This window comes from Halichoerus grypus, chromosome 1 (genome assembly GCF_964656455.1).
Source record: "Halichoerus grypus chromosome 1, mHalGry1.hap1.1, whole genome shotgun sequence".
Taxonomy (NCBI): Eukaryota; Metazoa; Chordata; class Mammalia; order Carnivora; family Phocidae; genus Halichoerus; species Halichoerus grypus.
In genome coordinates, this window is record NC_135712.1 from 185,737,242 (window position 1) to 185,752,573 (window position 15,332).

At 46.2% G+C, this 15,332-nt stretch overlaps 1 protein-coding gene across 2 annotated transcripts in view; it reads right to left on the minus strand.

Annotated features, from left to right (window-relative positions):
* Window positions 1-5,238: 5,238 nt before the first annotated feature.
* The window catches only part of ATXN7 (ataxin 7), a 91,102-nt gene continuing 81,008 nt past the window's right edge, over window positions 5,239-15,332 (minus strand). For both annotated transcript variants that reach the window (XM_036117110.2, XM_036117111.2), the window contains 2 exons: window positions 12,063-13,044; window positions 5,239-9,281 (listed from right to left, as the gene is read on the minus strand). In XM_036117110.2, the coding sequence (XP_035973003.1) occupies window positions 9,264-9,281; window positions 12,063-13,044 (1,000 nt within the window). In that variant the 3' untranslated portion in view covers window positions 5,239-9,263. The remainder of the gene's footprint in view (window positions 9,282-12,062; window positions 13,045-15,332) is intronic.

A 15,332-nucleotide genomic window follows, 5' to 3' on the forward strand; every position in this document is an offset into this window, starting at 1 on the left:
AGCTACTGTCAACATTTTCATGCTTGCCACATTTAATACTATGCAAATGTAGTTTTTAATACAAAATTGGAGCTTTTGTTACATGTTGTTAATAAGTTATTCTATGCAATTACAAATCCCAGAGGAACACTGCTAGCCTAGACGTATCAGTTTGGAGGTGAAAACAAAGTTCGAATGCGACACATCTCTTTTTAAATGAGGCCATACAGTATGGGAGAAACAGCACTGACACTAAGGCCAGAAAAACCAAATCCTGGTCCCAGCTCTCCTCACACTAGCTGCGATGCAGGGAGAAAGGCCTTCATCTCTGGGAGCCTCTCCCCCTCATCTGCAGAGCGGGGGAGCAATCAGACTCATGCAGTTCTCTGTGTGAAAACACTAACACACTGAACGCGGAAGCAATAGTACTAAAATATTTCTTAGTACACTGAGCGTTAGTAGAAAACTACTGTCACATAGGATAAATAAATTGGGCCACCTCAGCCAACTTTTATAGAATAAGCTGAAAACGGAGTTTTTTGTATTTGATCGAGATTAAACTGATGTTTTTAACAAACTTAACATTTGTTACGTAATTATGGAATGCTAACGTCTGCTTTATGGACAGGTAGAGTATTTTAAACCCAATAAAAGGCTTGTCAAAGACATGTTAGGTCCAGGCCCATGTTTCCCACAGGTAGGCATCAAAAAAGCTCAAAAGGCCAAAGCCAGTCAGGATGGCAAAGGATGCTTCCTGATGATACGAAGTTGGAGACTGGTCACCTACGAGCTGCAACACTGCCACACCTGCCACCCTCTCCCCACCCCCAGTTAGTTTTCAAGATAAAAATTCATTTACGGTCACCTTCGAAAAACTGAAAGCACAATTCAAAGGTCACTTATCCAGCTTCTGTGGAAAAACGGACAGATGAGGCTAACTCTGGGCTCCCTTTCCCCATCAAGCTACCCAGCTAGCACGGGTTCTCCAGCAGGGCCCCGTTACCTTCTACTACCTGCCGGGCCCACCGGCACTCGAGTTTGCTGCCCCTGCATTACCACCCCACTGCCCCATTCTGTCCCCATTTTATGATGCAACACCTTTAGTCCTGTAGTAGCCTGACCGAGCGTTAGTATTAATTGATCAGCAGGTTACTGATCATTAGCAAACTGCCTAATTTTGGATTAATCCTTGGTGCTGTTTATAACCTGGCTTTTAAAGAGGATTAATGGCTGATCACTGAAATCTTACTGTTTCTTCATGATTAGGAGAAAGAAAGGAGGGGGACTGCGATAATCTCTCACCTTCCTGATGCTGTACAAACTACAAATTGTAGCAACCTGCCACCTCCACAATGGCAATGGGGAAGTAAAGTTAAATCCCTATCTGGAAAAACGTGACAAACTCGAATGTGGACTAACGTGGGTTTCAGAGGCATAGAGCCCCAGGCGTGCATTAGTCTTGTGTTTCTGAAGACCTACAAAGGACAGTAAGAATTGTAGCAGTTTGGTCCAGGGGAGGATCACCGTTTGTCACTCACAAAGGTCTGGCATAATTTTCGTGTAGAGATTGGTTGTGAGCTTAAGTAAAAGGGACAATCTGCCAGTGAACCATCGGCCTCCATCTAGCTTCTAGAAATCCCGAGGTGGCCTCAGGGAAGTGACCGCTTTAGTCAAGACTGCTACTAGGTGGCGTCCTGACAATCTTCCCAACCCCCTTGAGGAGTTTACCAGAGTATCAAGGCTGCTGAAACTCTGCACTTGGGTTTTGAGGACTCTGCATTTCTCGAAGTCCTCCTCTGGGTTAGAGGCTGTACATTCAAATCATACCTCAGGAACGTGGGCCCAACGTGAAGTCCACATTTTCCTAGTCTGCGCTGCTGTCTCCTGGCCATAGGATTTCCACCCTCATTCAAAATGCCTTCTCTTTGAAGCTGCTCACCACCCACCAATACACCAATTCTCTGTGCTCACTGCCGCCAGACCTCCAAGCCGCTCCATCCTCCACACACCAGACCCAGCAGCTGGCTCTTTCTCTCAACCGCAACCACTTGGAAACCGGCAACCTATACAGAAAGAGCCACGCCTCACAGCTCCTTGGCCTGAACTTCAGTGTTCACGCTCCCCCCAGTCCGCTTCCAACCTCTGCCATGGTCTCACCCAGGACCCAGGAATCTCAAGCACCTCTGAACAGCTCTGTGGTTCAAACTGAAACCTGATATTCTACTCCAACCCCTAGTATCCTATTCCTCTGTTCCCTGACCTGTCCCTAAAAGTGCTATGCCACCATCATAACTCTGTAACCTGGATCCGCCTCTGTCAGCCCCTCTTCCAGTAATGGCCAGATTGAACTGAACGTGGACTTAGCTCTGTGACGGTGAATAAACCATTTAACTTGTCTCATCACAGACAAATTACCTGGAAGGAGGATCGTAAGACTTACCAGAAGGGTAATTACAAATAAAATGTCTTGAGAGTGTCTGCAAAGATTCTGCAGGGCGGCTTCTGGTTCTTTTCCTTGAATGTCCCAATCAAGGCCATCATCAATGACTTAGCCATACCCTCATATGCTTTAATTGCTGGGCAAGCTCCCTGCCCAAGTTCTAACTTCCTCACTCAACTAATACCTGTTGTTCCAATTATCCCCAAGAAAGAGGCAGGAGGAAAAAAATTAAAAGCAAACATTACCTGAGTGGGCTGGTGGGGTTAATTACAATGGAGTCAACTGTCTAAGCTTGTAACGAAACCGTTTCAACCTCATCCTCTGTCTTCACCAAAAATACGCTCTCCAGGGTTTCATCTTGGGCTTTCTTCTTTCCCTGGGCCACAGAGGATGGGCTTCAGGTTTGTGAAGTCCTGGAGCCGGAACATAAAATGTGGTGTGTCTGTGCCTCTGGCAGAGAGGGTCCATACTCCTTTCTTGAAATCTGGGGGGAGGGAAAAAGAGATTAAGAACCACTGATCTGACAGACCTGAATTCACAGCCTGGCAACGCTACCAGTAGGTGCGGAACCGTAGGCGAGACACTTAACTTCTTAGATGTTCCTCCTCCATTTGACTAGGATCAAAACTACCTACTCTATCGGGGCTTTGTGAGAGAGAGAATGTTTACAAAATGCTTCACTGGGCATTGTAAGCATTCAACTAGATGGGCATTATTTTAACAATGAGCCAAATTTAATAGCGACCCTATTTTTCCTAGGTGAACTCATACACTCCCATACCTCATTTACCATCTAAGAATGGAAGACAACCCTCCATTTTACAGCTCACACCTTTCTCTTAAGCTCCGTCCAGACTGTACATATCGCCACTGGGCACGAAATGTGAGTTTCCCAGTGGCTACTCAAATTCGTTGCTGTAGGTTTTTCCTTCTTTGTCATAGATCATATATGTAAGGCTCATCAACCAGTTCGGCTAAGCTAGAAATTGTATGTTATCTTGGATTCAACCTTCCCCTTAATGTTCAACATAATGAGACCTCAGGCAGGACCTGTTGGTTCTACCTGTAAAGCATCTCTACGGTCAGTTCCCTATTTATCCCCATGGTCACTGCCTTAGTTTGGAAACTCAGTAGCTCTTCCTTGGATTGTTACGACAGCACCATAACTTATTTTTGTCCCAAGGTTCTCACCTGTCCATGCTGTCCTCCATACTTACTGGAGGGCCCTTATGGGATGGGGATTTAAAAAAAAAAAAAAAGGGATTAAATTATGTGTTTGAATCTCCCTTCTTCCTGAAAACTTTTTCCTTTGGCTCCCTCTCCCCCTCCCCTCAAAGAGAATCTCTGCTAGTACCAGCTTTGGTCCCTGGGCTTTGGTTATGGAAAAAGGGGTGAGAAGTGCCAAGAATCACACAGCCTTACAAAATGAAAGACAAGTTTAATTAACTCCCATGAGCAACAGGAGCAAAAGTTTCTTACTAGAAAGAAAAGACTGCAAGAGTAGAAAGTGGGATGAAAGTAGAAAGTGGGCAGGGCCGTGGGCTTGATTTAGAGGAGAGCTTTTTGATTAAGACGAGGAGGGGGAGGAGGAGAGAAGAGAGAAAGGTGTAAAGGATGAGGTTTGAGGCATAAGAGAGGGAAGTGCAAGAAAAAGGGAAAGATCTGAATGGCTTTTACTTCTGACGCCGGCAGCACGGGGCCATGGGCCCCGGGACTCTCTGGGCTGTGACAGTTACAGTTGGTTAAACTGTATGCTCCTGACGGTGAAGGCCCCATGACTTCAGGTCCTCGACAACCTGGTGCCGACTTCTGCAACCCTTCAGCCCCTCCTTTCCAGAAGCTCCACCCAGAATGGTTCTCTTCCGCATTGCTTCCCACCTGTGCTTGCCCAGTCTGCTCCCTCTGCTGACAATGACCTTCTTACCCTGCCTTCCTGCCAACCCCCCCTTCCTTGAATCGGGAGTCTCCTGCTGTCCACGGCCAGGTTACCTGCAAGGGAATGGAAGTAAAAAGGGTTAAGAAATTGAGTGAACCTCTTCCCAGGAAGTTTAAAAAGGATGCCTGAGGCGAAAGGAGCTCCTTAGAAATGATTTTAGGAGTTGATCTAAGGAGGGAATGGGAAGTCCGTGGCGTGGTGGGGGTTGAAACCAGACTGGCTCCTTTGTGTAATATATGGACATTTTCTCCAACACACAAATCGGTTGCTTCCCTTACTATGTTAAGAACAAGAATAATTTTTAATTTCTTAGAATGATTTGCAAATGGAAACACTGGCCCAGTTTCTACAGATAAAAGATTATGTTGTGCTCTGAATACTACCAAAATGCACTTGCGCTTCCAGGGAGGGAAGTCGTACGTAAAAGCAAGGAAGGGATCACACTAGCTGTGGAAACAAAACTTACCTCTGGAGAAAAACGAACACTGACCACACGCCATCAAATCTGCACATAAGCAAGTACAAAGAGAATGTGTTTCTCAATCTATCAACTTCCCTTTGTTGACAAACCTGCAATAGTGTTCACAGTTTACCCAGTTATTAATTTCTCCAAAACAAAGCTTTGTGCCCAAGAAGGGAAACATCGTAAGCCCTGTACTTGGCTTACGCAGAAGGGAAGGAAACCAAAGGTGCTTCACAAGGGTGTCTGATGCCAAAAATGAAGCCAAGTCAGACTAGATTGAAAGGGATTTAGTATCACGAGGCAGAAACATGTAAAATATTTCATGCAGCCAACCTTATTTATTGAGAAGTCCTAATTTTATTGCCCATTTAGTAACATGTTTGTTCCACAAACTAATTTCTCATAAAGCAAAGCACAACCTTTTCTTATAAATAGTATAAATTATTTTATTTACAGAAACTTGTTACAAAACAAATAGACTATATATTTCTTCTCTTTTAAATATCCAAAGTAATTTTCTATCCCTTGACATTTGTTCATGTTCTATACAGCAGCCAACACAAAGTCCAGCTGAGATGCTCTTGATTACGTGTACAAATTATCAAACTATTCACACATTTTAACACAGGAGATTGCTTTTATAACCAAGCTCAAAGAAACAGCAAAATGCTTTTCAAGGCTCTACATTCACACTGACAGTATGTAGTGCTCATTTAAATGATCGGAAAATGCAGAACGTTTTGCACAAAATGTAAAAATGATTATTTTCTGCTAAACAACGAAACTTTTAACAATCATTTTCCAAAGCCCCCCCCCCCGCCCCCCACCCCCCCGGACAGAGAGATAGTTAAGAAATTCCTTGGCAACAGAACTCTTGCAGGAAGACAGCTGCCTTTATAAGTTACATTTTTCAAATTATGCATTTTTCAATGTTCTCAGAGGTACTTTGTATTATATTTTTGGAATATAAAATCTTTTAAATATTCTATTTTAAACTCTGTATTTCATGAGTGAGTAACAAAACGGACATATTGTGAAAGTCACTGGCTGACCAAAAAGATTTGTAACCCTTGGTGCCACCAGGCAATCCGTCACCAGTTGAATTACTGTGAACCAAAAGGCCTTAATTTTAAAATACCTAATAAAATTACCAGCATTGGTGGTTTTCAACTCCTCACCTAAGATTTTAGAAACAATATTTAGGTGGAAAAAGCAAACTCCAAAAGTTGAACTGAACATTCAAGTCTTTTTAAAGAATCTGTCGAAGCTTAAAACTAGGTTCAGGCACTTTCAGTTTTTCCCGTTAGTTTTAAACCACATCACACATGAACACACACACGTGCTCAGAGTGTGTACATACAAACGCACAGGCACGCACGCGCACTCACACATAAAACACGAACAAAAGAAAAGCAGTGTGTCACTTCGTTACGTGTAGTCTATTGGGAAATCAGGCAACTAGAGAAGCCATGCCCACTTGATCGGCATGAATCCGCTCCCGAGACATTAAAGGGACAAAACGACTTTCACAGAACAGAGGCATCCCTTAAACTGTAAAGGAGGCAGGATCTAGAACTATTGGCTTGGCAGTGAACCACTTCAAATTATAAAAAGGTATTTACTTTTATTAATTAATAAATAAATACTAGATGATCTCAATTGTACCAAAACAGGATATCAGAAAAAAAGACCTGTGCAAAAATACATATTTAAATATGTACAATTCATTTTTAACAAAATATGTCTTCTGAAATAGGGATACTTCCATATTTATAATAGAACAAGAAATTCCAAAATAAAGATACAAAAGTAGGTTTTGTAGAATTCTTTGTTCATCAATGCAGCACTTTTTTTTTTTTTTTTGTAGGTTAAGAAAACTGCAGGAGTTGTCATGAAATTCTATTGGAAAGAATATAAAAATTATCTTGGTTTTAAATTGATACCAAAGTCTGTCTAGAAACAACCCAACCACTGCAAATTTGGTTTTTGCAAGTTAATTTAATTCAAAAAAATACTTGTACTCCCGTGTTTTAAATGGTCTTAATTGTTCATTATAATAAAAAGTAGTTGTAGGAGAAAATAAAATATTTGAACAGTCTAAAATTTAATAGCACTGTTTAGAATAGGTCTGTTTGTGGCAGGCAGAATCCAAAATGGCTAATTTCCTAATCCCGATGATCTGTGTACTACCGGGAGACATAATGAAATTCATTTAAAACCTCAGTCTAAGAAATCAAATGATCAACACTCGCTTATCTAAATATCTACATAATTCTGAATCAACTTGCTATCATGGATCTTATTCACATCTTTTGGAACAACATGATCTGTCTATAAATTCCATCGCTAAAAGCAACTTTATTTATATCCATCAAGTCCCCTTGGCTCTGAAAATAAATTCTACCCATAGCCCCATTGCACTTGTCACCAAGGAATCAACTTAAGTACGTTCTGATTCCCTCTTACTTCCGTTCTCTCCCTCCACTGGGATGGAACAACCAGACTGATTTCTCCTAACTACACCAAACTGGCCCTTCCATGCGCTCTCCTTACTAAGCTCTCCTATAGTATCATTTTTTAAAAATATTTACTGATTGCATAATAAGTGAACAAGATACTCTTTTCCCCTTCCTTTAAAAAAAAAATCAGTATTTTACATCAATTTATAGCTAAAGTATCTGCATATAGCTTTTGTTGTCTTACATAATAAGAATAATTCTGTAGCAATTCACATTATTAGGCTGGTAACCAAGTATTTACTCATTCTACTTGTTGTTGACTTGAAATTCCCTGAAACTGACGTTTGTAACCCAAGAATTGTAGGGAAAGAAAGGATGCACTGCCTGGCTCTGTCCAGGCCCTGCCCGGAGCAGCGATCAGAGCCCGGGGAAATGTACCCTGTGGTGATCGGCAACTCTGTGTGTTCTTCTAAGCAAAAGTGCCTGGGTTCTTGTTTCAGGAGCTGTGATCGTGGAATCACCAGTGCAAGTGCCCCAGCTCATCCCCCCAATGCAATGATACCTTCTCAAGCACTGACGTTTTAACACAGGAAGCTCTTTCTTTTGGGATGGGGTACTCAAAAAAATAATAAATAAATAAATAAATAACCCCGAGGGACTCCAGAACTCTCTCTGGAAGATGGCTGGTATTAATCCCCAGAAAGGAGGGTCTGTCGGGCAAGTGTATGCATCACGTCATCTTTGCCTGGGTATGTGTACACATTTGCCTGCTCCCCTCCCTGGATGCCGGGGGACCCAACGGCATCCCAGTGAACCTGTGGAGAGGAAGGGAGAGCAGACACGCACCAGACAGGGAGTGCTCAAAGCAGAAATTGACACAGAGTCCCAGGACAGCAACCACCGAGACTGAGGATAATGCACACAGTGCCCTGGAAACATTTACATATATTAATGACTTCGTGAATGACAGTTTCTGCTGCATTCTAGTAATTTCACTTTACAAAGGCATTTTTTTTTTTAAAAACAGGAGACTGGGCAGGGCAACCAACCCAATCTGCCTTATTGTATAACATGAAAACTTAAAGGATAAAAAATTCCACCTCTTTGGAAATCTTGGAAAAACATTTCCCCCATAGTGATTTTATCTACCCCCCCACCCCCGTCCCCCAACCAAAATTTGGCTTTCCATTATCAAAACTAGTTTGCATTTGCATTTTCTTAAAAAAAAAAAAATCACATAGAATGAAAAGTACCTTGAAAAGTAAGCCTCTACAATGTGGTATACTTGCTCTCTGGGCGTCGATGGCTTTAAACCAGTTTGTAAGTTAGAAACTTTTGACAGCTTCTTACCCCAAATTACTTGCAAAAAGCTGGGGGAAAATACAGGCTATTTTGTCATGATGCCTCGTGCTAACGTCCATATTCCATTCCCGGAACATTGCTATAAAAACCTAACAGCACATGCCTTCTCCGGAGGGTTGCTCAGGGCGCAGCTCTGCTCTCCTCTGGAAGGCGTCTCCAGATGGGGGACCTAACTGCTGGAGGGTGACCTACAGAAGACAGTGTAAAAAAAGAACTGGGACGGGAAGGGGGAAGAAGGGAGAAAAGTCTACAGTAATGCTCTTGCCAAGACATTCTTTCGCCCCGCCAATCTACTCAAAGAGTGGCTCCATGATTTACTGCAAGTTAAAAAAACAAAGCGACAACTTCTCACAGATTGGTAGCAAGCAGTCCAGCCCACGTTAACACTGACAGAAGCAATCCGGTGGCTGAACTGGATCCAGTGTCCGTTACAAGTACTCACTGCTAGACACAGCTTCAGGGAAATCCTCGTTACAACAACAGCCCGGCAGATTTCTACCCTCGAGGCCCACAGGAGGTTGGGAAAACAGACTCAAAGGCATCGTGGAGTCCATAGTGCTGAGTGGAGGTGTAACTTGTCGTCAAAAGTGTCCAGATTATTCCTCCCCGCGCTATTTTCAGCTGTCAGGGACGTGCCTTTGGCTTTCAAAAAAGAGGGGGTAGGGAAACAATGAAAAGGTAAGTAAGCAGCTGTACGCGGCACCGCCCTGACGCCCAACAGAGCATCCCGAAGGCCACACACCGCTCCGCGCTCTCCGGCGGCTGGGTGACGCCAGGAGCACTGGCTACACAACCCGGCCTTAGCTTTCAACTGCCTGCCTTGGGCACAATCATTCTAAACCACTGACTTTTAGAAAACCGTCTAGAAGAGATGAAGGCCAGGTTTCTAGCTTAGAGAAAAGGCTCTCATGTTTGCCTTCTGGTTTTATTTACTGATTTCATTTCCTTGAAGGTCTTCCAGGTTGTCAGCTGAGAACTGAACAAGATCGTATGGGGTAGCACACGCAGGTGTGAGAACTCACACCCAAGTGCCCGTGCCTGGGGTGGGGGAACTCAGGCCCCTAGTGACCCACAGTGAGCTGTTGAAGTCCTGGCCGGGAGAGGCCACAAGCAGACTGCAGGGCGGATGGGGGAAGCTGCCAAGCCCCATCTGCCAGGCTTCCCAGTACAGCCCACCACACCCACACTCCCTGGTTTAGGGGTCTTCAACCAGTTCAGTTTTCTGTTTTAAAATCAGCTCCACAAGGGGCGGCCAGGTGGCAGAGTCGGTTAAGCGTCCGACTCTTGGTTTTGGCTCAGGTGGTGATCTCGGGGTCATGGGATCGAGCTCTGTGTCGAGCTTAACCCTCGGCATGGAGTCTGCTTGAGATTCTCTCTCTCCCTCTGCTCCACCCCACCAACCTAAAAAATAAATTAATTAAATCTTAAAATCAGCTCCCCAAGATACAGGGAGGTGAGGTTCCTACTCTTCTAAGAGTAGCAATCTCTACAGCATTTTGGAGTCATGGATACCTTTGAGATTCTGATGAAAGCTATAGGATCCCTCCTGCAGATAAATGAGCACAGACACTAAAAATACCCAACACTTTTTTGGGGGTTCACCGATCATCCAATCTCTAGCCATGCGCCCCCCTTAAGATTTACGCAGCATAATGAAGTTTTCTACCACACGGGGGAAATCTACCAAATCCACACTTAAGTTGAAACTAATTTTAAGAACCCAAACTCAGACTGTTTGTCCTAGTGGGACAGGGCCCTCCCCAATGGTGGGCATCAGAAGTGCAAATTGGCAGCTCATGAGCCAGACGTGGTCAGGAGATGTGTGGGCTGTACGAGATTTCAAAACAACACACTACATAACTTTTAAACATGGCCAAATTTCTCATGCCAAGTCCAGATCTGCACTTTCTTTGAAATGGGTGACAGGTTTCTGGGAGCACCTGCTCTGTGTAGATGGGCTTCCACTCCCTCGTTTTCCACAAGCACTGTTAATCTCCGCTGTGCCCACCAGCCTCCTCCCCTCCTTTCTGTGACTTGTGGGCACTGAGGGCTGGCAGCGCTGTCTGTGGGAAGACAGGTGCACGCAGTAAAAGAATGTGTGGGGCATTGCAACACAAGGGAACACCCCTCCCTCAGGTTCACAGAAACTACCCTCAGAAGGAAGTTTTTAAAGGATGGCTGGCTAAACCACTTCCTGCAGTATTTGCACTGAATTTTTATGCTGATAAACTATAATGAATAACTACAAATCAAGTGGTAAAAGCTCATTTTCACACGTCCAGGGACCCCTTGCTCAAACAGCCAAGCAACATATAAACAGCCCCTATAGACCTGAGGCTCAAAGAGAAGAATTTAAACAGTTGCTACTTAAATTCACGGATAAATCTTTTCCCCACACCTTTGGCAGTGGGTATTCATTCACACAGATAGTGAAGGGAACTCTATTGCTGTAAGAAACTTCCTGGTATTTTCTGAACAATCCTAACCTGCCAGTTCGGTTAAATTCTGCAGAGGAGGAAGCCAACAGAACAGAACAGCTTTGCACCGTACCTCAGGGCTCTGGGGGGTGCTGCTGACATCCCCGAGCGCAGGCAAGGAGAGGAGACACGCTGATGAGTGAAGTAACAAGAGGAGAGATGAACAGGCACTTAGAGCAAAGGAGGCTGGAGGAAGGAGCTCCAGGAGAAGAGGGTGAGGGGACGACGGGAACCGGGGGGGAAGGGAAGAGCGGGGACCAGAGAGCGCAAGACAAAGAGTCACGGGTCATTATGAATCTGACACCCAGTTAGCCACCGCTCTACAGATGGGCCTGCATTCACATTTCTTCACTTAAATGAGATTTTAGTCTTTGTCTCTACCCACACTTACTGCTGCTTCCCTGCCTCCCTGGAAAACTGGGAGAAAAGATAAGGAGAGAGTTAACTGGAAAATCTGAAGTCCTTTGGTGGGAAAATTATTAAAAGGTCTTTCTTTCAAAAATTTAACCCATCCTTTTCTAGATCAGTGTGCTTACAGGCCAGCTTTCTTCAGAGGAACAAACGAGAGAACCAGTCCCCAGGCACGCACGGCCTGCATCCTCCCCGAACGGTGTCCCAGGACGCGCGCGCCCCTGGGGCCCGTACCCCCTAGCTGCGGCGGGCCCCCTGCCGTCACGCGGGATGGCTTCTGCGGCCCTAGCTACTAAAGTGCACTTTGTGGTTTCCTGACCCAGGAGCATCTTCCAAGTCCTAGGAAATTCTGGCAGAGAAACGCTGTTTTACCTTCACATGGCCACAAGCTCTTCCTTTTTGAAAAGAGACCACGAAGCTGGACACGTGTTTACAGGCAAACCAACCAACCCCAGCACACCGATCTCCGGGCTGGCCGAAGAGCTCGAGGGGGAGGAAGTGGGCCTCCCCAGCGGGCTCACAGTCCCTTTCCTACCTGATGAGGGAGGGAACTGTTCGTCAGTCCTGGGGGCCCCGGGCTGGCGCCCGCGTGCTTCATGTGCACGTTGTTGGCGGCTGGCAATCTGGCAACCTTCGTGGGTTTGCTGCCGCTGTTGCCGGCGCTGCCGGAGCCGGGCGAGCACTTCCTCTTCTTTCCTAGCAGTCTGTCCAGGGGGGTGTGAGCGTGTGAGCAACCGCCGTGGCAGCTGAGGGGCAGCTCGCTCGACTGGTGAATGAATGGGCCGAGAGAAAGCGTGGAGTCACTGCTGTTCACCATCACACTCATCCTCTTGATGGACTCAGCGGGGCTCCCCCCCGGGGGGCCCCTCCCTGACTGGTCGTGCCGGACACTCGCGGAGTTCGCCTTATTTACCACACAGTTGAGGCCCACGCCGTGGGAAGATGTTACCGTGGAGGGGTAGGGAGGCCCAGAGTGCGCCACACAGTTCTTGCGAAAAGACTCCATGGAATGAGAAGAAGCGGAGGAGGAGGAGGAGGAGGAGGAGGAAGAGTGAACTAACAGCGGGGAGCTGTTTTTGCGTTTCTTTCCTGAGCCGCCGCTGGTACCGCTACTGGCATTGTGACAGTTAGTGCTGTTACCAGAAGGCTCCTTGGGCCTTAAAGACTTGCTGGATTTCAACTTCTGAGGTTTCCTGGACATCGGGGAGGAGGGCACTGAGGAAAGGCCAGAGGGGGTGGAGGGGGACGAGGATGAAGAGGACACTTGTCTGGATTGCATACTGCACACAGGATCCATTGCCCCAGAGGCGGCGGGCTGTGCATTTAGTGTGGTTCCATGAGCTGGTACCGATCTGCTGTTTGGGGAGATGCAGGTGGCCGAGAGCAGGACAGGGGATGTCGACACAGTGGCTGTGGCCAGACAGCCGACCCCACATTGTGCTGTCGGCACCGAGTTCGTCCGATGAGGAACACGTGTGGAGACGGGGGGTGTGGCGCTGGGCACCGGGGGAATTTTCCTGCAAAGAGAGAGGACAGTGAGTAACCATCACCACAGCCACTCACGGGAGCTTTCAGATGGACGTGCTCTTCACCTCTGGCACTGAGCAGCACACACCTGTCAGAGGGATCCATCTGAAATGCACAGCCCGTCCTTCCTGCCACTTCTCTCCTTCAAATTCCTTCATGCCTTCCTCGGGCTCTCTGAATAATGGCCTGTAAAGCATGCGTGCCTCACTCCCTGCCGGTCCCCAGCCTCACACTGCCTCCTCCCATCTCTCCCCCCCGACCCCTGCGCCTCCCGGTTCCCAGATTCCACCCACTGACCTTGCTTACATCGCAAAACAGGCCTGGACGTGAGGCACTGTCTATCTGCCGCCTACAACACTCTGACCCCATATTCTGCTCACCCCTCAGTTTCAGACCATCATAACTTTCTTACAAAATCTGTCCTGATCATCCGGACTTGCTTGCTCCTCCACAGACTCACACTGCCTGTTCCCAGACTTGGGGGCATGCAAAGGAGTTTCCATGTGTGACTGCCGATCACGGTCTAACTTCCCTACAGACAGAGCAGTCCACAGCGTATTTATAACTGTACCCCAGTGCCCAGCAAAGTGCCAGGAATACAGAAGGCAGGCAAATGTTGAGGGAATTCATGAATAAATGTGAAAAAAGGAAGGGCACAGCGATTTAATAGCAACTGCTAGGTGCTACCTACAGGCTTGAATCACAACTCCCGGGGCTTCCAATCACAGTATTGGGAAAAGGTATTCTGTTAATAATGTCTGGGCTAGGTACCTATCTGAAGATGAGTCATTCAAATGGCAAACCAGGGAGGTCCCCTTTTGTTTTTGCTCTGATTTTAAAATATGACAGCATCAAAATTTCAAAAATCCCTGTGGCAGAATTAACACCCAGGTGACAACACAGAAAACAGCCTGAATGGAAGGCAAGTGTCCAGACCGGACCGCTCCTGACTTTGTGGGGCAGCTCTGGCGGATCCAGTCACTGCACCAGCTGGGGCTCCCAACTCCTCATCTTCCAAATGAGAGGTGTCCTCAACTGCTGCTAAAGTGCTTTCCAGATGCTTTGTAAGGCCTATAGCTTTTAATAAAAGCAACTACTGACTGTATTTGTACCAGCTGTAACCACCCCATTCAGGAGTGTCGTTCTGGCCCCAGAGGCCAGTGCATCCAGACTGACCACACCCAAATCCCTGTAGGGCAGGGTCCAGACATGAGAAGTTTCTCAATCTCTGGGAGATTCCAAAATGAAGCAAAAACTGAGAAGCGGGGCTCTATCCCCATGCTTATCACAGAGGACAGATACGGACGTTATCTGAAAGGCTTATGAGAAATGAAGAGTCCCTGCACCCCACCCCGACCTACTGCATCAGAATCTGCATCTCAACAAGATCCCCAGGCAATCTGTGGGCACTGGCACCTCTGGGAAGCCCTGCTCTGAAGGGAGGGGTGTAGCACCGCTCCTGCTCACTGGGTGCAGTGGCCCCTCGCGGCCACCAGGGGGCTTAGGGAGACGAAGCCTAAAGACCAGGCTGCTGGAACTAAATCCTGGAAAAAGGAAAAGCTTCCAGACAGGGAGAGATGTGGATCTCTCTGCACAACATACTGGTTCCCGGTAAAAAAAAAAAAAGCTCTTTTAAGTCATTCATTACCTTTCGTATAAAAACAAGACAAAGAATATGTAGTCGTACTGACTTATGTCTGTATAAGTGAACTCTGTAAAGATATACAAGCAATTAATAAAAATGCTTCTGTCCGTGGAGGGGTGGGGTGGGAAATAGGAATGTGGGGGTCAGGGAGACTAAAACTCTGAACTGTATATCTCTTTACATTCATTCTTCTTTTTTTTTTTTACCCCAGTGAATTTATTACCAATCTAAAAAATTAAGTACCATTGCCCACCACTCTACTCCCCCCAACGCCCACCCGCCGCCAAAGAAAAACCCTTTGCTAAGGATCCCATCCCTTCCTTAGGATGTGTGGAATAGAGGTCCCCAATCAACAGCAGACAAGCAGTTGAAAGAAATCACAGGAGCTCAGAACTAGCCTTTGGGGTCATGGCCACGCTCCAGAGGAAATTCTGGTCTAATTTCCCCAGTGTTCAGACTCCATACACTGAAGATGACTTATTTCACTGACATACTCAAATCCCATTTCCACTTATCCCCAAATTAACCATAACAAGTAACTACAGGGTAAAGGACTGAGAAGGCTGCCACTGAAAGTGGAAGACCTCCTGGAAGGGAAGACTTTTGGCTGAGCCAGTAGGATGGGACCTGGAC